Below are 23,620 nucleotides of genomic sequence, written 5' to 3'. Positions count from 1 at the left end.
TCAGTCTGAGAGACGAGGTTTCACTTACATGGCAGGATATTCACATATCTGTTCTTTTCTTTATTCTCTTCCTTAGAGGCAGCGTCACACGTTGCCTGAATGGGGCAGACTGGCAGTGCCTAAAACAGGAGAAGAACACAGACATATTTATAGACAGCAGAGATTTGCATCAGTGTGACCATAAAGATAATTTCCTGCTCTTTTTGCCAACTGAACCTAATGCACATCACAAACTCATTTAGTGTGACTGCACAGTATGGTCTGTGCATTGATCAGGATTCATCCTTATTTATTCACCACAGTTTAGCTGCCTACTTTATTTTAAAACACTTTTAAAAACCTATTTGTTGTCACTTAATTTCAGGTCTAGTTGAACAAAGTATCCTGGCTTTTATAATGCAAACAGTCTTATTTGCTTCTTTTATTTGGTTATAGTGTATGCTTATTTTTGATTTAGTGACTGTTATGTATAGTCTATACCTAATATAAACTGTACAGCATGTTGGTCAGCTGAGCTTGTTTAAAATGTGCTTTAGAAATAAACTCTCATTTTGTGCAAACAGGGTTAACTATTTAAGCCAGTGGCTCCTTAACCTTTTCTCTTCAACATTTCTTCTTCATGAAATGGAATCATCAGCCTTACATTTGTACTGCTACCACGTGGAGTGACTAACACGGCTCCTTACCCTTTAATCCATTACTTTTCTTACATTAAATGTAATTATGTAACAACTGAGTCTCATGTGGCTCTAAATTTACTGGAGACTGTGCCTCCAGAATTAGCCAAGTCTAAATATGACTTTTGAACTGTTACTTGTCCTTTAATACAAATATCTATACTTTTTCATTTAAAGTTTTTCATTCTGATTTACTAATTAAACCAACAGAGTTGCATGCTATCAAAGAGTGCTTGCTTGAGTGTGCCATACATTAAACTCCTCTCTGAAGAGCTTGTTGTCATCAGCCATGCGACGGTTCATTTCTTCCTCCAGCTTGTCCACGGGAAGCGGCGGGTACTTCCTGTTTGTACTGGGTGAACGGGCCAATAGCGGCACACTCTGGAGTTCTGTAGCAATGAGCAGGAAGGGAGGAGGCAGGAGCGAGGAGAAGGGGAAGGAACGGGAGGGGTGAGACAGGTAGAGATAAACACATGGGTAAGAGCATGAGACTAGAGATGACTTACATCATGCAACACTGACTTCATCATTCACTGTCTTTTCTTGAAACGCACAGCAGAGGGCGATGTGAGTCAGCGCTGCAACATATAGGACTAACTGCAGCTCTGCTGATTAGGTAATCACAGTGAACAAAAGCTTCCTCCAGCAGTGAGCCAGGGAAATGTTATCAGTTGGGGAAGTAAGATCAATCTAAGCTTATCGGGGAAAAAACACTGACTAACAAGTCTGGTCAACCTGGCTGTGCATGTTTGCCCAAATGACCCAAATCAAATAAGCTCAGTATTTCACCGAGATTGTTGCCGTATCTGTCAACAAATACAAAGCACACACAAACACACAGTCACCCAGAGCTGACAAGGGATGCGCGATTGCTTTTACCTGTGTCGTCTGACCTGCCATTGGTCAGTCTGAAGGAGTTCGAATGGCTCCCTGCTTGTTTGTACTTCTTAAACCTGTCGATCAACAAAGATCAAAGTGCATTTTAACACAGATACACACTCTTACTTGATCTCGCTCTCTCACAAAAACACACTACTTTTGTCTCACAGCAGAATGGCAGTCAGTCATTGCCATGGTAACAGCAGCACCTCAGGCCCTCACCACAGGTCTCCGTGTCTGACAAACATCAACCGTAGTTTACCAACCTGAGCATGTAGAGGATTATGATGATGAAAATGATGACCAGCAGGGAGGACAGGGCCACCATCACGGCTATGATCGGCATGTCCCCAGCATCTTCGTCACCTACACGAGGCACAAAGGGAAAGGGCAGAATAACCGATAAATGCACAGAATTTTAGGGGGAGGGAGTCAACACCTGATCTGATTCAGTGCTTTGGTTAGATGCCAAATTCCAAAACCATTACTAAATTATTCTCGTGTTCTGGTGGGCCATAAAAGCATGTGCTGAACTTGCTAAATGTGAATGCTGCTTAGCTTAACGTCCACATTTAACAGCAGACATGTTGTGTTCTTGGTGCACAAAATGTGTAGAAGAGTAATGTTACCAACACACCAAATATAACTGATGTCAAAGAATAGGTTGAGGCACTAAAGTTCTCTTTCGACATTCAAAAACTCAAAGCTGATTCACAACTTAACAGCTGGCAAATCAAACAACTGCCTTTACTGCCAGAGTTAAAAAAAAAAAAAAAAAAAGGAAAGCACAATCACGAGCAAATCCAAAATTTGTTGTATGTAAAGAATAAACACAATAGCACGTTGTTACATGTAATACTACAGTGAAGTTCTCAGTGGTTCAGGGGGAAATTAGGCTAACTCATAAGAGAGCAGAATAGCTAATGCCCCCTTGTTTATAGAGGGTGACAATCTTTATATCTACAAAAACAAGCAAGGACATTTTCACAGGACTCTATGCTGTCCAGCAGTGAGCAGCCAGGAGCTGCTAATTAAAAGCGCTTTATTAACTGATCATCAGCAAGTGTGACCAACTATATATAAGCAGAACATCTGACAGTTTGTTGGTCTGAAGCCACAATCTTCTCAGAAATAGATGTCTAATAAGCAGAGACCTTGCAAAAAAACCCAAGAGCTACATCTCAGACTCTACTCGAGCCTCAATTAGCATGTTAAATGTTAAAGTTCATGACAACGCAAACAGAAAAAGAGTGAACCAGTACAGTTTGTTTGGAAAGGCTGCCAGGAGAAAGCCTCTTCTCTTTAAAAAGAACACGGCAGCACAGCTTAGCTTTGTAAAGTTGAATCTGAACAAACCACAAGACTCCTGGAACAATTTCCTTTGGAGAGATGACACTAAAGCCGAGATATTTGGTCATAGTGCAATGTTTGGACAAACAGGTTAATCAGCATTAACACCTAACAGCATAACTGTCAAGCACAGCAGTGGAGGGGTGAGGATTTGGACTTGTTTTGCAGCCACAGGACTATGAGCACCTTGCAGTCACTAAGTGAACCATGAACTCCTGTATAAGTATTCTGGAGTCAAATGTGAGGCCCTCTAACTGACAGCTAAAGCAGGTCCTCCTCTGTTGTCTGCCAACAGTGAGCTCGGACTCTTTCAACATCATCCTGCACTTTTCCCTTCCAGAATGGCCGTCCATGTTAATATTTCATTGCATGGCTTTAAGAAGGAAAAAGCCACAAATGGAGAGAGCAACAGGCTGTCCCTTAAGAATAAGCAGAAATCACAGTTTAACTGTGAAGGTCAAAAACTGGTTACACCCAAGATGACAGCACACACAGGATGATGGTATAAAACACTGAAACTTTAAAGAGGTTTGCTGTGAATTCAATCTGAATTATTAAGAGCAAATTTTAAGCACTTTTTACATATCAAGTCTCTACAAGCCTCTATCCTGCTGTGATGTTCGTGACTAGCAGGAAAGGATTGCAGTCACATTGCCAAGTTACCTGTTCTTCGTGATGTTACTGGGCTGTTACTTGACATTTTGTATACGTCACCACCATGTGCAAAAGTTACTATTTGAAGACCCTGTGGTCTTCTGGTGACCTTTCACTGCCACAGTTGGAACAAAAGACATGAGATTTGCCCTAACAACAAGGGTCGTTTGGTGTGCAAATAATGGCTGCCGTTTGTGTGTCGATGACTCGGCAGTAAGACACGTTAGGGCCAAACAAAAGGAGAGGATTTTCTAGAAACCTGCACTGTGGTGATCACAATGGAAAGACAACGTCAGCTCTTCTGTGGGCTAAATTCAAGAAAGTTCTCAACATTGCAGACAAACTATGCTGCAAAGAATGCATCATTTGACTTCTAGCTCTGTACACACTTTCTGGGAGAAGTATTTTGGAACGACGCCCAGTTGTGTTGCTTATTCCTCGCACAATTCCCAGGACTTTTCAGTGTTCCCCTTCGGACAATGTCTACATTGAACAGAACAAGAGCACAACAGGCTGTGAGTATCATGTGGAACTGACACAGCCTTGACGGATCTAATGCCATTTACAACTGCTTGCAACTTTCCACACAAAGCTCACAGACGGCCAGAGATAGACAATAGAGCAATTACATAACACCTGTGAACCCATGATGATTATGTCAGACATGCCCTATAGTGCTGTGTAGCCACATTTACATTGACCAGGACTTAAGGTAGATAGCTTGATGTGTATTGGAACCCCTATTGGAACATCTACAAACACATCAGGTATGTGTTGTTGTACCAAAAAAATCAATTAAATTAAAAAATGGTCAGCGGATGCTTTCATTATTCCATTTTTATTTCAGAGACTGGTAGGAGTGAAATTAAAAGAAGCAGACATTTTGTTATTCATTTATGAATCTAACAATTTTATGCTAAAGTAGAGATTTTCAAGTAAATTGGAAAGCACTCCCATTACCCTTCTAGCACCCTTCTACCCTTCTAGCAGTGCAGTTTTGCAAAATTAGGAGGTAATAAAAGACTTTTTTAAATACACAGAGCACCTTCTAATTCTAACTGTAAGTGATAGCTAGATGGAAAAATAAACTCAATGAACAAGAAGCCAACAGGACACAACGATCATGTTGCTACTGACAGTTTAATGCATCCAAGCCTGGTTTTAGATTAAACATCTTGTAACTGTGTGGCGCCATCGGGGTCTGTGGGCTACTCTTGGTTATGCTATTGTTGGTCAATTTTGTTGCCGTGCCGAAGACCGAAGTTATAACATACAAAAAGCTTCTTTTGTAGTGAAGTAAGCCCTTTTCTCCGGGCTTCTGATGTTTGCTTTATGTAGATGATTCTTTTTATTGCATGTTTCTCCTTGTGGTGAACTTTACTTCTCTTTGATGCAATCTTTGCCAGCGTTCAGCATTCGACTCGTGTGTAATGTCATCACATGTTTTATGGATGACTGAATGTTGCAAGTTACATATCTATAATTTTAGACTCTTCATAGGTAAATACCAAATACGTGCATAGTCTAATACTACACTTCATATTCTGGAAAAAATAAATACAATCCAACCTGCTATTATTACACCATTATAATGATCTTCCAAATCAACCAGTGACGTTCGACAGTGACTGTTATACTTCTCTGTAATTTCGTAATATGAATAATTAATGTGAAAGAAAAGGTTGGTGGTCTCGTGTTTCACTTGCAGGGGTATTAGCAGGATTTTCAGCGCACAGACACGAAGCTAACACCAGAAATCTCCCAGGTTTCAGTCTGAAGCTGAACAAACATGCTGTTTATTTAACACAATAAAGGTTCTAATAAATCTCTAAGATTCTGAAGAAGAAAACTTTGTTATTATGTAAAAGTTTTTGGCAGTGAATGCGTGGATGAGTGGTCAAATGCAGGTATGTCACGTCAGGATATTTCCAGCACTGCGACAATGGAGTCTAAAAGCAGAAAAATGTTCAACCATCTAAAATATTAAAGATTGACTCTTGACCAGAAAGCGCACTTGCTTGCTGTTTTCAGCTTCTGCTTTTTTGCACAAATAGAGCACAGCTAAAGGAAAAAAACACCTTGACACTGTGTTTATAAGTAATCCATGATCTTCATTTATTCATGGAGCTGTTCTAATCTAGTGTCGCTGTCTGGTCATATCCAAATTCCCTTATCCTCTTTTGTCTTCTTTTACTCTGCTTCAGGCAGGATCTGTTCACACATAAGAATAAAAATGTGTCGTAGACAATCTGATGCCAGGCAGAAGGCTCTAACTACAGGCATGAAAGCACCAAGAGGCAATTTATTCAGAAGGGACACACTCGCATGGACCTCCATAACACCATCATGGAGCAGAAGAGCTCTCTGATCTTACCCAAACAGTTTGAATAAGGTTTTAAAGTATAACGCAGATTACACAGTCGTCACATGATGATCAGCTGATATGGTTTCTGCTTAGTAACAGATAAAGCCAAACTGATCGAGAGAATAAAATCTAATCAGAAGTGACATATTTACTAAGGTATGAACTTTTAGAATTTAATAATTTCCTACACTTCTCTTAAGACTGAACATCTGCAGTGAAGGTGAAATTATTAACTTCTTAAACACAGCTTTACTCCACAGACAGCTGTGGTTGGGAGGCTCTCACTGGTCAGACGAGTTCTAATTTTTCTTCTTTCAGGGCTGCGAAAGTTTTAAAATATTTTTTACAATATATATGTTACATACTATGTTTTATAGCTACACTTTCAGAGATAAGAGATTCAGATGTAGATGGAGTCTTGATGCAATCTAACTGGATTATTTTATTTATATACAGTGTTTGGATAATATGAGAAATGACTCAAGAGCAGTTTCATTTGTAATTTAAGAGGTTTGACAAAAATATTGGATTCATTGTTTAGGAATTACAATCATTTTCACAAGGACTGATTTTAATACTTAATGTGTTTTCTGTATTATTGTAGGGTCAATATAAGGTGCCTTGAGGTGACTGTTGTTGGGATTTGGTGATAAATAAATAAAATTAAATAAATATGAATTGAAAATCTTTTGCCATAACTTATTACAATTACTGAAATAAGTCAGTAACTGTCTGTCTGGAACCCACAGGACGTCACAACATTCAGTGTTCCCTCCCTTTAACTACTCTGCTGGGCCTTTACAGCAGCCACCTCCAGTTGCTGCTTGTTTGTGGGTCTTTCTGCATTCAGTTTTGTCTTCAGTAACTGAAAAGCTTGCTCTGCTGGCTTGAGATCAGCTAACTGATTTGGCCATTGAAGAATATCCCTTTTCTTTGCCTTGAGAAACCCTTGGGTTACTTTCACAGAATGCTTTGGCTCATTATCCATTTGCACTCTGAAGCAAATGGATAATGAGTACAAATGGTACAAATTAAACTTGGTTTCATGTGTCCAGAGATTTTTCCAGCACTGTGCAGGCTCTTTTAGATGTCTAATCTAGCCTTGTTGTTCTTGAGTGTAATCAGGTGTTTGCACCTTGTTGTAAACCCTCTGTTTTTCCATTCAAGTCCTCTCTTGATTGTAGAAATGATCAACAGAGGTCTCCTTCACTTGCACTGACATCTCTCTGGACCACATTCAGTTCTTGTATAAAAAGATCTGTAATTCCTAAACAGCAGTTTTGAATTGTATTTACCGTATATAGTGCCCAACAAGCACCCCAAGGTGCTTTATACTATAAGGTATAGCTCCTACAATAATAGCGAGAAACCCTAACAGACCCCTATGAGCAAGATCTTGACAACAGTGGGAAGGAAAAACTCCCTTATAGCTGGAGGAACCAGCCTCAGGGAGGGGCAGCCAACTGCTGTGACCAGTTGGGGTGAGGTGGGGGAGCAGGAAAGGCACACTGTGGAAGACAGCCACTACAATCCAATTTTGATTGTTTGATTTAAAATCCTGTGGCAATGAAAAAACAACAACCCCAAAACAAAACAAACAAACAAACATGCCAACTGTGTCACTGATGGACCTAACTATAATTTATTTATTATAACACGAGAGGTTTTTTTTGTCATTTTCACCATTTTTCTCTGTTGGCTACGACAATGTATCAATCACGTGTGATCTGGGACCACCGGGCACCATCAAAAAAATTTTCTGAACTTAAAATTCATATTTATAAAAGCTCTTATATAAACCTTGATTTTAAATCCCACTAGTCTGGAATTTTGACTGACCAGCTTATTTGTTTAAGGCTTGTAAAATCGAAATCTGAAATGTTGTGTTTCTTGCCCCATCTGAGTACCTTTTAGGGAGGCCTCCTTGTACTCAGATGTCAGCACTAACCTTGACTACATTGTGCGTGTGAGTAGAGATGGGAACGATGGCAAAAACTACCATAAATTTACCTGAAAAAATAATAATCTGAAATCTTCCTTTCATCATCCTCAAACTATTTCACTATAATCTAAAAGGTTTATATGCAAGAAGAGAAAAAAACAATGATGTGTGCATCACTCACTATTAGGGGTGGATGTTGTTGTGGTTGTCGGAGTCGTTGCAGTCTCTGGAGATGTGGCTGAGGTCTCATCATCTCCTTCCGATATGCTAGGAGTAAGTGGAAGGTTGATGCTTGGTGGTGCCTGAGGGGTAGGAGGTGAAGCTAGCTGTACTGTGGGTGTTGAACTATTGAGTTCTGTGTCCTGATTACTATCTAGGCTTGTGTCTGTGGTAGCTGCTGCTTCTGCTGCTTTTGTTGTTGTCGTTGTCGTTGTCATCGTGGTTTTTGTTGTGATTGCTGCTGATGTAATGACAGCTTGGGCAAGCTTTGTGGGTGGGTGTGTAGGGTTTGATACTGGCACTCCATCCTTGAGGGAGGGTGCTGTAGATGGCTTTGTGGGTATGGTAGTAATATCTGGAGGACCTGTTGAAGAAAACAGTACGTAATTTTAACCTGTAAAAATGAGAACATAAAGGCATTTGAATTAAATGTGGAAATGGCTCATACCTGTGACAGGGGCAAGATCCTCGGCTGAGCCCCCCAGGGCTACACCAAGTAGCAGGAGCAGGGCGCACACACCCATTCTGCCCTACGTAAGTACACACACACACACACACACACACACACACACACACACACACACACACACACACACACACGAGACAAAATCCTATTAGTGGAAAAAACAAAACTGAAAATGATTGATTTTTTTTTTCAAAAGATAAAGGTTTGGTTGTTCTATAATCCATTATGTATTTTATAATCTTCCATCCTAATCCAACATGCTATTTGTTTGCAAAGAAAAAAAAACAAATAAAAACTTTGATGACGTGGGCTTGTGTGTGTTTACCTGAAGAAGCGTAGTTGGCATCAATCACTCATCCGCACAGCCTGGTCTGAAGAAAAAAAAAAAAAAAAAAAGAGAACAGTTTAGAACGACAAGCAGATCCTTCCCCTCAATCATTTCCCTTCTTTTAAACTAAAAAACTGCAACATGTTTTGGTAATACTGCTTCCCCTATCATCCACCACGACATCCTGCCTCTGCTCTGCAAAGGCTGTTAAACAACCGTACGTAAACTAGTTATTTGTTTAAATTGCTATTTTTTTGTAATTCACAAACATGCTAGTTTTTTCACCTGTGCTCACTGTTTTTCATGCTTGAAGCCCCTTTCTCTGTATATACGAAGCAGCACTGAGCAGTGGAGAACTCAGCAAAGTGAAGGTAATGTTACAAACTTATTACCAAACTAAAAGTGCATTAAAATCGAATCTATGATGACAAAATGACAGGGGAGAATGACTCTTTCACATTCTCTTTGCTGCTGCTGTAAAGCTGATGGGATGAAGTGATAAAGCAGCAGTGCAGTGCTTACCACTGCCCCGTCACACAGGAAGGTTCTGGGTTTGCTCGTCAGCTGAGGCCTTTTTGTGTTAAGTTGGTGTGTTCTCTCTATGTGCCCGTGTGGGTTTTCACCGGGCATGTCTGCTTCCTTCTAGAGTCCAAAGACATGCCTGTTAGGTTAACTGGTGATTCCAAATTGGTTGTAGGTGTGGATTTGAGCATGAATGGTTGTCTGTCTCCTTGGTGATCTATCCAGGGAGTAACCCACCTCTTGCTTGATGTCACCTGGGACAAGCTCGAAAACCCCGGGGGCATGAGCTGAAGTTAAGAAATATTTTCATTGTTATCAGAAGCTAAATCTCAGCTGTCTAAATGAATGATTCAAAGAGAGCTGCAGTTAAAATGTTTTTACAGAACACTTTCTGCAGCTCGACACGGGGATAGTTTACTCCACTGAGGACAAACACGGTTACCTGTAATATCTGAAAAACTGTATTATTAGTATGTTTATTTCAATGATACCATGTTCAGATCTGTGTACAGTTGTGTTTAAAAGAAAGCTTTCACAGCACTCTGTCTTGTCAAAAACTCAGTGCACCCTTACTGCTTCCATAGGTATAAAGAGAGTAAGTAATTCCTAATCAGATGAAGTTGATTATCTGAGGATCAATAAGCATGACCACCTTCAAAAAAGCTGATTTTGGCAGTTTAAATGACTGGCGCATTTAGAGTTGTTTTAACACAACGCTACAGTCTTCCCAAGAGTGGACGTCCCAGCAAATTCACCCCAAGGCCAGACTGAGCAGTGCAAAATTACAGGCAGAGAAACTGCAAAAAACCCAGCGCTACATCTCTGAAGCTACGGGCGGAGGTAACATTGCACATAAAAGTTTGCGTACTTGTACGAACATATGATCTTGTTTGGAAGGGTCGCCAGAAGAAAGTCGGTTCTTGCTAAAAAGAACATTGTAGGCTTGCAAAGTTGCAAGATGTCTGGAGCAATGTCCTTTGGACAGATGAGAGCAAAAGCTGAGATGTTTGGCTATCATGCACTGTGCCACATTTGGTAAAAATCACATAACAAGTGTCAAACCGGTGGTGGAGGGGTGATCATTTGGACTTCTTTTACCTGTAAGGTTAAGCCAGAACTCCTCTGTACTTTGACAAAGTATTCTAGAGTCAAATTTGAAGTTACCCGACTCAAAATTGGGCCGTGCAACAGGACTATGATCCCAAACACAGCAGCAAATCTCTGACAGAATAACAGAAAAAGAAAAAAATCAGTGTTGCAATGGCTCAGTCAAAGCCTACACGTTAAAAGAGTTGCGCATAAACAAAAGCTCACAAACCTCAATGAACTGAAGCAACACTGTAAAGACGAATGGACCAAAACTCCCCCGCAACAATGTGAGAAACCGATAACATCACACAGAAAATGATTACATCAAGCTGTTACTGCTGGTTCTACAAGTTATTGAATCATAGGGTGGAGTGGACTCTGTGCAGTCAGTTGAGCATTCAAAAACTAAGCAGGATTGATGCTGAATTGGTGTCACACTTTAATTCTTGCTACAAATGTTCTCAAACTGAATACTGAGTGAACGGTGAATAAAAGGCCAGAATGCAGACAGATGTGAAGAAGGCAGAGGCCGAGTGGTTGGTTGGGTCGACTGTCATTCTTCTGCGTTATCGCAGAGACTGACTGAGCTGTGATAATCTCTGAATCTAATCCCACGGTCTTGACCTTTGAATAATCCAGCCCATCTGCCTGTGCTTACAGAGATACTTGTACCAGCCAACAGAGCCAAACACTGCAGCGCTACCACACAAACCACCGCTTTAAATCACAGATTATTGCATCACAGGGCAGAGAATAAATTGGGCTCTAAAAGCTATAATTGAGCCAGTTGCCAATATTCTGCTGTTTTGAACTAAGCTCATTCATTGCAGTACTTACATTCTGGTTTGAGCACACCACTCTGGCTACAGTTAAAAATGGGACATGATAAGCAAGTAATGCGGTCAATGTGGATGCTATTAATCTACAAATCCACTTGTTGCTCTCCCTTTCTCACTTTCAACCAACTACTTAGCCAACAAATGCCTGCTTTCAGGAAAAAAAACGATCCAAAGAAAAGCTATATCACATGTTAAATTATGTCACTCATAACTCAAAGAGCATATCCTGTCTGGTCAAGTAGTCAGAAAAACAAAACTCCCTGTTAATACATCTTTGACCTAAGCCCATAAACACTACCTTACCCTGTTCTCCTCCAGTACTCAAAAAAGAGCCTTCAAATATAGCAGACAGGATGATTGATACCAGTCTGTGTGAAGCAGCGTTCTACCAGATCAATTTGATGAGATGCACTAAGATTAGTAATGTACTCGTGACTCATTGCTTTCTGTATGCTATCCACCGAGGCTGCATGACGTGTCACTGTGCTGGTGTAAGTGATATATGCCAGTCCTGCTGCTAACCTCACTTCACAGATGCTGCAGGTGCCTGAGAGGTTTTTATCTAGAGGCAGTGTAGCTGCAGGACTACAATAGCCTAAGGTGACATTTTAATGTATTTTAGCCTCTTGAGCAGTTGTTCCAGTGTGTAGGTGTAAATGCATGCAATTCCTTCTCAGAAGACTCATGTGTTGGTAGAAGACATCATTAATTTAACACGCACTGGGAAAGAGCTTCTATTTGTGCCACTTTTAGATTCTATGCAGGCAGAGCTATTTATTAAAAAGATACGCTAGGTGATGGACAGGGTTGGTGTCCTTACTCAAAAACAGTAATGCATTACAAATTACTTGTTACTTTTTTTAAAAAAGTAATGCAGTATGTTAATGAATCATTTGTTACAATACTCATTATGTTATTTTTGTATTAAGGCCTTTATACACATGCAAATATTTCACAATGTGTTCAGTTGGTAAGGGCCTAGATAATTACTAGTTAAGAATATAAGGCTTAGACTACAATCCTCCCTATTAACACAAACCCCTATGCTAAAGAGGAGATAAATATAATTATTTTCGTGTTTAAGTTGGACCACAATGCTGAAAACACAAAGCAGTTGAAAACCAGAGCAAAAAGACTACTCGTAATTCTACTGTAGATATATGTACAGGTAGGAATAGGAATAATACTACAAGACTGAGTGATCTTCACTGCCTTTGTTACCTGTTGAAGGCCAGACTGGCTGCTGGGCTGGGGTTGGCATGCACTCAGCTTTAGCATCACTCTGGACTGTTTGCTAGATTTGTGTCACCATGCCGTCAGTGCAGATGCTTGCAAAGAGCTGCTGTTGTGTCAACACTATAATGCTGTTGTTTCTGTCCTGGATGCAGTTTGCACTTTAGCGTCTCGTTCTTCTCCTTTCATACGCTAAAAATAAGAGTAACGTCCACAACGTCACTTTCAGTGTGCTTTTAGTGTTCAATTAATTAGCTGTGTACTTGAATTAATAAAGAGGACACTGCAGCTTAAATTAGTCAGTCATGTGGTGCCTTGACAAGACACTAATGTCTCAAAATGTCTGATAAACATCGTCTTACTGTAACACCATTACTGACAACGTGTGACAAGCTCCTGCTTAAAACAAAACGCAGCAGCTCACCACTCCTATTTGATTTGATATTTCACAAACACATTTGACTGACAAAGCATTTTTTAATTCTCAGTCTGCCTTCTTTAGAGCCAGCCTGCTGCTCAGCAGTAAATATCTTTCCAACAGTTTCATCATACTATTCCCTGCAGAGGCAACATGTACATACACATACACATCTATTAGAGAATGAATAGCGCAAAAGGTAGTCATGCAGTTCCTGCTCGCCTTACTTTGGGCTTGTGTTGTGCAGCCATGTGAGTATTTTTCAGACAAGGCAGAGCACTTAGAGCTAGCCCTTTACAGTGGCCACTGTTTGGAAGAGCTGTCCTACAGCAAAGTGAAAGCCGCCACAGCTTCCTTAAGACTATGACACGCAACATAAAATCAATAGATTGACTGGTGGGAATAAAAATACAACGCAGAAATGTGTCAGCACACCCTCTTCCTTTTTAACTCCATTAAATAATGGGATGTTTTTTTTTACTCTTTTAAAAGATATACTTTTGATTTAGCTTTAGAAATAAAAGAACTATGAGAACCAACTGCACTGGCTGGAATGATCCTTAGATAAAAAGGACTTTGTTTTAAAAAAGTATCAATAAACTGACTTTTTCCACTCGGACTACATTTTTTAATTATTCTCTGACTAGTCGAATATTGCATGTTTTCTTATCAACATTAGGCATTTCCAATTATGTGTCATATGAGACAAAATGAGTCTGGGGCAGAAAAACTTTGGCCTCCACAGAATGCTGAGCACCCATGTGTGCCGGCACACGCCCAGATTAAATTTAGATTGACTCGATATGAAAACTTTCAGGACTGAGAACTTCAATCAGAGCACTATTTCATAGAACAAACGAACAGTTTGGCACCAACGCTCCTTACGCAACGTTAGCTGCTAGAACATTAGCCTTGGAGAGAGAGAGATGTAATGTTGATGAAATGGACAAATTTGTAGTTAGGAAACTGAAATCCACTAGTTCCAGTTCCACCAGTGCTCATCAGTTAACACTGACAGATAACACAAAAGAAGAGAATGACTTGTATAAAACTAGCTGAGAAATTAAATTTCTCTACATAGCTTTAAACTCCATGAAAAAAAGTGTCCTCTGAGATCTGTGCTACAGCTATAAATATGAGTACCCTGCTTCTATTATCAACACATGATCAAGGTTTGTAAGATGGTAGCTTTTGTGTAAGATGGCTTTTCAAGTTGCTGCTGCTAGCATTGTTCCTTCTATGTCTGCTAGAATAGCTTTGTTGGCTACATTATTCTGTCTTCAGTGTCAAGGATTGGCGATTTGAATGAAACCAGATGCACAGTTCAATTTGATCCAGTTGCTAAACCTGTATGCTAAGGATATACCAGAGTTGCAGTCATGGCTAATTTGTAAGGATAGCAAGTGAGTCTCTCATGATATCCTAAACGTGTTTACTGAAATTATGTCCCGTGATGTTTTGAGAATGCTAATTAAATAAAGTCTCCAGAGTATTTCTCTGTGATTATGGAACAGACAGCTGACATTGCAGTCAAAGAGCAGGTGTCACATTTTGTGAGTAAAAAATTGGGGGTAGAAGAAACCAAAAACCAATACCCTTTTAGTTGTTTAAGATAACCTTATAGATTCTTAATGGCAGCCAGCAAATGTAGGGGACAGTGCTATGACGGTACATAAAATATCTTGTATTTAAAACTGATGAGCATGTTCTTTGGGGTTGTAATCAGGTGACTTATTTGGCCACTTAATATCTCATTCCTTTGTTTTGGGTCACTATCTATTTGCTAGTGCTGTGCAATCAGTCTGGCTTAATCTAAGCAGAGAGCATAACCCTGTACACTTCTGAATTCATTCTGCTTCTTCTATCAGCAGTCACATCATCAACGCACAGTAGTACCACAGTAGCGGTAGTGCCAGCCATACATGCTTAAATGGAAGAAAATGGATGGATGGAAGAACTGTGCCAGCTGTTTAAGATATTTATCTACAAAGTCTAATCTGGCCTTCCTGTTCTTGAGTCTTTTTTCTTTTGCACCTAGTTAGAAACACTTTGTATTTACATTCATGAAGGCACCTCTTAGCTTGGTCAAGACTTGGTCAGATGTTGTGAAATTATTTTTTTTAACAATGGAAATAATTCAGTCATCATGCACTTTAGTCATCTTATATGGCCTTTCAGACCTTTTGGTGCTGCTGAGCTGGCAAATGCATTCATTCAATTAAGAATGCATCACATTGTTATTTGGCCACTCCTAAAGTTTTTTGCTGTCTGTCTCTCCAGCTTTATTATGTGTATTCGGCTTGATGAAGGTTTCCTTCACTTCCACTGGAATCTCTTTAAGTCTCATATTTACAAGTACAGTGAAGATCTATCTATCTATCTATCTAAACATACATATATGAATGATAATATACTGAACTCTGAGAAACTGTGCAAGCAAGTCAAAGCCTTATAATGACACATACAATTCTGTCTACAGTCAAGCGCAGGCAGACCTAATAAGAGAGCAATCGTACAGTTGTGAAAGAGCTGGGCTGTTGCCATGCAATTTCATTCACACAGTGAAAGGAGCATTTATAGGTAAAATATAAAGGAAGTCCAATATTACATCTCCATGACAACCACAGGCCAAAATCAATGCAAGGTAGTCATTTGATATGGCAAGTTCTTGCTCATGGTTGAGGACTTCAGTGATGGTTTTGTATTTACATGTGACCTTAGGGTCATATAGGTTATTACTATATTTTTCAACTGCAGGAATATAAATGTATGAATAGAAAAAGAAGAATCCCTAGCAGTTGCTGATCACACCTTTTATCTAAAGTAGATGTGACTGAAACCACAGTCGAGACTGCTCGTTTTATCAATGTGTTAACGGGACAAGACTGTTGTGATTCAGATGCCAGGGAGCGAGTTGCAGATTTTTTCTGTGTGTGGAAAAGACTGTGTTAGTGACATCAAGTACAGTAGCATCAGCTCTAGTGTGACCACATTTTTTAACTTTTTAGTTCTCTTTGTTTTTGCCACTGAGAGCAGGGGGACTGGTGCTATGCTGAAAGTGATATCAAAATAACTACTCACATTCCAATCCCATCTAATTAATGGAAGGCATTGGAGGACTAAAAGACACTCATCTTTTATATTATTTTTAAAAATAATTGTATTTAGGATTCAATATATTTTAAAAGGTAAGCGCTTGACCCCTGTACCACACAGAGCCTAGACCTCAACGACAGGACACCAGCCAGCAGAGTCAAGGGAATTCACCATTCATGGCTTTCTCACAAGGCTTCCAGCTTCACAAGTTTCTGCACTGCTTGTCTGTCTGTTTCCATTCATAGCATATTAATACTGTTTCTATGTCCTCAGAGGGAGGGGGTCTGGGGTAACTGAACTACTGTGAATGCTTCTCTTCACGGGAGACTGAAGTAGGTCTAAGTCAAGGCCGCTAGGACTCATGCTCTAAAACAGACCACAGATTATATGTCCCCAGTGCCACATACAACAGCCACAATCCTCTGGACTTCCCTTTTTGAGGGATACTACTCCCTGCTGGTGTGGTTTGTGTTCCTGTTGGCTTCATTCACAAGCTGGTGAGTTGATGAAAAGATGAAGAGAAGCATGGGGTTACTATTCTGGCTAATCATAAGGGCAAGAGAGACTGCTGTGTCTGTTATTAAGCCTGTAATGATCATTTGGTTCCATTAGGCTGGAAGGATCAAGAAAACTAACTTGTTTCAATGAGTGAAAGTGGTGAGTCAGTGAAGCTCTGCTCTGTGTCTAATTCGTTGTGGGGTTTCTCACAGAGCATGCCAGGGGCCTCTCAAGCTTTCCCACATTGGACACAGAGAGGATGTGGAGGCGCAAAGCATGGTCTCCCCACAAAAGCCACTGTGACCTTGAAGAGTGGTGCAGGGCCAAATGGACAGCTCAAGGGCCACAATGAAACTCGATTCACTTCTGCCCTTTGAAACTTAAACACCAAAACCGATTTGTAGATCCAGCATGCATCTGAAGCAGGCATGAAATCAGATTTTTTTTTTTTTGGGCACTGCACTACGTACCGGTATATAAAAACCATCAAGCCCCAAAAGTTGGCACTGAATGAGAACTTCACACTGTTAGTCTTGCTTACCTAACTGTTTTAAAAGATAATAAATCTCTGTATTTAAAACCTATTTTTAAACAGCTTTAGACTATATTTTATTGCTCCTGTGCAGCTGTTGGGAGGCAGAAAACATTTATCTTTGTAGTTGTTGGTGCCAACACTCATATCATATATAAAGCAGTGAAGGATGTAAGCTGATTTTATAACTAATTAACAGGAGTAATAAAAAAGAAAAGTACAGTTACTTGGGGCTGTAACAGTCATACCGACCTATGAATCATTCAAGCATATAAAAGGCACGAAACTAAAGGGACGACCAGTGTTGTGCTACACATTACCAAGAACTCATACACTTACTGATACGCTTATTAACAGCTGGTCCGCCCCCCCCCCCAAAAAAAATCAGTCTGTTAGGCATTAAATTGTTTTGTACCAACAACATAAGTGCCAAAGTTTTATTGAAGAATTAAAGGTGGTCACACCAAACAGCGGTCCCCAACCTTTTTTGCAACACGGACCGGTTTATGCCCGACAATATTTTCACGGACTGGCCTTTAAGGTGTCACGGATAAATACAACAAAATAAAACTAGTACCGGTACCGAAAAAAAAGATTTATTCATAACACACGTGAAAAGACCCAGGAAAACCGAGTTAATGATAAAAATGGTAACAAAATAAAGTTGAAAACTGATAAAAACCCTGAAAACCATACATTTCACACCTGAGCCTCAACTCTCGCGGCCCGGTACCAAACGACTTACGGACCAGTACCGGTCCGAGGCCCGGGGGTTGGGGACCGCTCACTTTTCAAGTTTGTTAGAGCTGTTTTATGTCCTATGTATTAAGAAATGAGAGGCAGCTGTAGTCCCGTATTTGTATAGGCAGATTTTACAGTAGATGTTCTTCCTGATGAAAAACACCCATCCCACTAGTTTATATCTCCTCCCAGTCTCAAAGCAGGAATCTGATGTGTAATATGTTAACCACTACACCACAGGACCACACTTTTCATTCTTAAATAATGAACATCATACAATACAGTAGAGCCTGTTCTCCTAAGTGACCACTTAGTTATATACAACTCACACATCTGTGTGTGTGTGTGTGTGTGTGTGTGTGTGTGTGTGTAGGGGTTGCTGTGAGGACATCCTGCTGCGTTCCGTCATTATACAAGCTTGGTCTGATGTCTGAGGTCGCCAAATTTGAGCTGAAGGTTTGATTCTTACATGTTTTCTTTATAATACAACATAGGGGGTATAGAATTTAATAACACCCCATAAAATTGACCTTAACCAGGTGTCAAGTTAAAGGCCCCTCTATCCACATTTGCTGCTGAGCCGATACCATCTGTTGATGATAGTAAAATGTAGACACACGTATACAAAGGAGTAAATACAGAAAACAGCCCCCATCAATGAGTAGGCTATTACTGCATTAGAAATTACTCATTTACTTTTACTGATGTTTTACTCTGTGGTCAAGTTGCGGATAATTTCAATACATTTTATGTCCTATTGATTTATTCCCTTTAAGCTCTTTAATTTAATTTTGTCACATGACAACAAAACCATAAAGCAGTTATTGGAACATCCAGAAAAAAATCTTAAGGAAAGGAAATATTTAAGGAAAAAAAAGCTCTAATTTGCAATATATAAGTAAATAAACATCTCCATGATCGGTTAAGTACTGCTTATACAAAAAAATACACATATACAGGTTTACATGCACAGGGTGGCATTGCTCAATTTCCCAGCAACACTTGCCAACTATCCCTTGGTTATTTTGGATCTCTATCAATGGAAACCCAAAATGACAGCTCTGATATCTGAAGTAGTCATCCTACTGCAGCCGTCCCCTCCTTTTCCTCTGAAAGATAACAAAACCATCTAAGATAATAACATAATCACCGGGGACTTGACTTCAAAGCAACATCATGACTTGGCTTCTCTTTAAAATCCATTTTGTCCAGCTTCACCTTTAGGTGGTGCACTGAAAAACTACTCACTTGCTTACAGGCTCTCTGAGCACTCCCCCCCTTCTTCCAGAGCAGGACAAAACAAGTCTTGTTGGCAGGCCGATGGCAAATATTAATACATATAGCTTCAGTGTGAATCATAGGCACTCATTTGAAATAAAGTGAAAACCTAACACAACATAAATGTGCAACATGGCTCCAAATTCTTGCTTTTTATGAACAGAAATCACACACAAAAAAGTTTTAAACCCAATTACTGGCTATAATAACACATATGCCATATGAGGAAAAAAAGGTATTCATGTAGCTGTAGTTACAGTACTGCAGTACAGCCAAGAGTAATCCTTTATGTTGATTTCTAACATCCCCCAAAAGGGAGAAACAGCACTGCTTTAACACACTATGGTGGAAAAGGAAGGTGGCAACCAGATCCTCCTGACTGACGTGGACCCACGTGAGCTTACAAAAATCAAAAGAACCTCTTTGCACATCCAAAGTACTTTTCCATGTACAAAAACACCCACTGTTAATCGTTGCTATGAGCGTGAGCGACCAGAAACACCAGTCAGCCGGAATCAAGAAGATTTTAAAGAAACATTTGACTAAATAACTTGAAGATATTACATAATTACTATTTCCATTCAGCAGAGAGGCAGGGCAAAGCTGAAGGATGTTCGATGGCGTCCTTTCTAGCCAGGCACAATATTTAGTCAGTCATTAGTAATCACACAGGTTCATTTCCTGTATTGTGGAATAAATGTCATTAAGATCCAATTGACATATCGCATGTAGCTCCAATCAGGCCCCTGTAATGCATCATAATCCTCTAAATGGAGCAGTGTTTATCCCGCGAGAGGCTGAATTACAGTGCTCTTCCTCAGCAAAACATACAGGGCCCACAGGTGGAAACAAAAATATACCTCCAGCCCCACCCAAAAAGCAAACTCATAATATTGTGTCAGAGCCCTGAAATTGTGAAATTTCACAACACACGGGCCATTATTTTAAACACCCACTCATTGACACTCGACGCAAAGTTCCCACAAAGTGATTTCAAGCTATACTTATTTTATTTTTAGTAACTAGGCCAATCGTGAAAAATGTGGTGCGAGGATGATCACTCCACTTCCTCTGCTAAAACTCTGACAGCATCCCAACAAGACAGAAATAACTCATTTTTTTCTCTCTCCTTAGAATAGGTGCAAAGATATATACAGGCATAGTGAGCACGATTCTAACAGCCCTGCCTTTTTCTGCCGCATTGCCAAAGCAAACTTTTTCCCTCTTTTCACAATACGGCTTTCAAGGTGCTGGTGATGTTTGACAGGCAGATATGATGTTACAGTTTTTTGGTTTGGTTTGTTTTTTAATGGGGTACAGGGTGAAAGGTGAATATGTTCAGGCCTGACAGACAGAGGTCAGGATAAGCCGGAGAGAAGATTCACAGGAGTTGGGAGGTTTTGTGCACTGAGATCGTCCTAACATGACATGACGGCTTCAAGTGAAGCTGAATGCCTGCTGTGGGGAGGCACACATGGTGAAGCATGGTGTATAGATATGTGCCACAGTTCAGTGAACTGAACCAAGCATTATAAGCGGAGCTTCAGGCTGACATTCTGTAGCAGAGGCTTTTCCCAGAAATGACAAGGAAGTCTCTGCCATGTCCGATCAGCCTGACGATGTTCCTCTCCCTCTCTCTGCTCTGACTTTGAGGCTTTCACACTCTTTCGCTGATGCTCAGCTCGGCTGCAGCAGTTATGCCACCGATGTTTAATGTCAATTCCCACTACTGGCAATGACAAGCGAACCCTTACAAGATCCGTGTTCTGATGAGCTGGGAATCACGAATCACTGCTCAAGTCTGAGTAGAGGATTGAAATAATAATAATTTTAAAAAGCCATCAACACCCACACGACTAAAATTGTATGCTTGGATACACCCAAAGCTTAGAAAGAGAGAGGACTATTATTAATAATTAAAAAAAGAAAAAAGTTTGGGAAAGCACACATGTGAGACCCCCATCTTGAAGAGGTGAGGAAACACAAAGCAGCCGCTGTGATGTGACAGAGCATACACGTTAACGTCAGGGCGACCTAATTCCTGTTGTGGGTCGCATGAAGCCCCCCTTGCTCCTCCACCCAGCCAGCTCCACTCCCTCCCTCTCTGAACGTGTAATAACAAAGCGTTGATCAATAAAGTGTACTTTCCAGTGAGGCAACCCTGGAACCCCCTCTCCCCGCCACTCCACCCCCTCTTTGTTCCAGCGTAAGCGCAACAGCATCTGTGTTGGCACAACAAAACCAACTTCTTAAATGTTGTCGCACTCTCTCTTAAAGCTCCCCCCCTCCCCTCCTTTCTTCGGAGTCCCCTCTCGCCAAAATTTCCCTCCCTGCCTCCGAGCTACTTCTGAAATGTTCAGGCGTTACAGGGAGGCTCACAACTCATTAAACGCCGCGCTGCTCCGTGGACGAGCCCCCCCCCCAATCGATAACGGCATCATGTAACGTAAAAAGCGGGAGGAAGGGGGGGACGGGGACGGAAAGTGCTCGTTTGAGGGTGACACAATGTTACAACACGGGGAAACATGCTCGTAGAGCGACATTGTAACAAGTGGGATTCTGCTTTGCGCAACAAAAACAAGAAAACTCACCACAACTCCTGTAGAGCCCAAAGGAAACCGGAGGGGGAGGCGAGAGAAGAAGAAGGGGGGAAAAATGAAAGCCAAGTGGGAATTTATCCTGTCTTCCACGTTTTCAACCCCGGCCCCTTTCTCCACACCCCAGGAACCAAGAGTGTGAGTGGGGTGGAGGTGGGGGGGGACCAGGGTGATAGCAGAGGAGGGAAGCACGATCTGGGACGCACTGCCAACACTTCACAGTCAGTTTATCCGCTAAAGCCAGGGTAAAGAAAGCGCCCCCTCCAAAAAAATTAGAATTTCGCCCTTCTGTAGCGTCTCTTCGGAGGGTATTTTCTTCGCCTTCTTGGATGTTAAATCCCAGGGTTTATCCGCTGTATCCGGGCGCGTCGGCCGACTATTCTAGTCCGCCATGTTGTGTGTCTGTCTGCATAGGAAGAATGGGAAGCGGGGAACGAATTCCCAGGCCTGGCCCCGTCTCTTCTCCGCTGTGTTTCTCTGTAGCCCGCAGCGACACCTGCTGGCCCAGATCCACTTTACACCTTCCACACTGCAGCGGCCCCCATCAGTGCTACTTAACACAGCATTGAGGGCCAGAGACCTGTTCTGATTGATGATAGACCACTTCATTTTTCCAATCTACATACATTTCAAAGGGAATTATCAGATTATTCTTTAAAGAGGCAATATAGAGGCAACTCTCCAGGGGCAATATTACAGAAATGTGACGTCAGTTTGATGGTTGGGCCCACATGTTTAATAGAGGAAAAGGTAATTTGTTGAAAGCCATGTAATTTATTTTTAACAAATAATTAAAGACTATTTTATTCAGTAATATATCCAGCGATAGTCTTTTGCCTATAAGCAAAATTATTATTATTTTTATCCTTTCATTATTAGTCAAGTTATTTTGCTGAGGTTATTACATTTTTACCCTTTCTAATGACGTTTTCAGTATTACATCTTGGTTTAGTAGGGATAAGTAGGTAGAGAACTGATTTTCTAACTAAAATAATATACATTTTAAATTATATTTTTATTTTACTGGTAACAATTTTTTAAATATAATTTACTGAGCCACTTTGAAACTAATAAATAACTAGTAGTAACATATAAAGGGTAAATAGTTCATTTTCTGTCTACAACAGTCGGAATGATCATCAGATTCAGAAAGTTTAATAAAAAATATTTTTCATTGTTTTTTGCTGTTGTTGTGTTTCTTTGAGCATGTGTTAATAAAATAATCAATAGGAAACTGTGGGCTAGAGGAAAAAACAAAATTACTGGCCCTTATATCTTTAACACATGCCAGGAGTTTAACCAGACGATTTGTATCAACATCGGGTATCATCTGTATATGCAGCGTTTTCTAATATTAATTCCAAAGTGAAGAATGTATAACGAGAACAGTCTGGGCCCTAGCACAGAACCCTGTGGAACTCCGTGATTAACTTTTGTGTGTAAGAACCATCATTTATATATATAAATAACTACAATTAAAACTTCCTGGAAACACAATTGTGTATTCTAGTCCATCCAGCCATCCTCTTCCGCTTATCCTTATCAGGGTCGCAGGGATGTCTGGAGCCTATCCTGGCTACCATAAGGTAAGAGGCAGGGTACACGTGATCAGTGTTATGAAATGTTGCACTCATCTAGCAGCACAAGGCCAGGCAGAGATGTTGTCTGAGGGTGTGAGAAGATCATAAGGAAGCATCATTATAGTGCTGCTTCTATGCTTTAAATTTATTACTAAAATTCATCCATAAACTATTCCTCTGAAAATAGTCACATAACTGACCTGTAATAACTCTTTTGCGACCTTCTGCAGTAAAGAGAAAGCTGGAAAATTTCCTACAATTTATTAATAATTTATATAGATGAAGGCAAAAAATATATTTAATATTGAACTGTTAGT

The 23,620-nt window shown here is 40.4% G+C and overlaps 1 protein-coding gene across 1 annotated transcript in view; it reads right to left on the bottom strand.

The window, feature by feature from the left end:
• Nucleotides 1-22,271, bottom strand: part of ptpra (protein tyrosine phosphatase receptor type A) — a 31,129-nt gene extending 8,858 nt beyond the window's left edge. The window contains exons 1-8 of the mRNA XM_085456084.1: nucleotides 21,718-22,271; nucleotides 8,878-8,923; nucleotides 8,535-8,616; nucleotides 8,049-8,450; nucleotides 1,823-1,922; nucleotides 1,557-1,630; nucleotides 930-1,066; nucleotides 29-119 (exon numbers count right to left, since the gene is read on the bottom strand). Coding sequence (XP_085312210.1) covers nucleotides 29-119; nucleotides 930-1,066; nucleotides 1,557-1,630; nucleotides 1,823-1,922; nucleotides 8,049-8,450; nucleotides 8,535-8,616; nucleotides 8,878-8,898 — 907 coding nt within the window. The 5' untranslated portion in view covers nucleotides 8,899-8,923; nucleotides 21,718-22,271. The remainder of the gene's footprint in view (nucleotides 1-28; nucleotides 120-929; nucleotides 1,067-1,556; nucleotides 1,631-1,822; nucleotides 1,923-8,048; nucleotides 8,451-8,534; nucleotides 8,617-8,877; nucleotides 8,924-21,717) is intronic.
• Between the last annotated feature and the right edge of the window lie 1,349 nt (nucleotides 22,272-23,620).

This window comes from Copadichromis virginalis, linkage group LG5, assembly GCF_057382275.1.
Source record: "Copadichromis virginalis isolate Kocher_CV1m ecotype Utaka linkage group LG5, C_Virginalis_male_GT1.1, whole genome shotgun sequence".
In the NCBI taxonomy this organism is placed as follows: Eukaryota; Metazoa; Chordata; class Actinopteri; order Cichliformes; family Cichlidae; genus Copadichromis; species Copadichromis virginalis.
The sequence above is the reverse complement of the archived record's forward strand: the minus strand, read 5'-3'. Positions and strand labels throughout refer to the sequence as shown.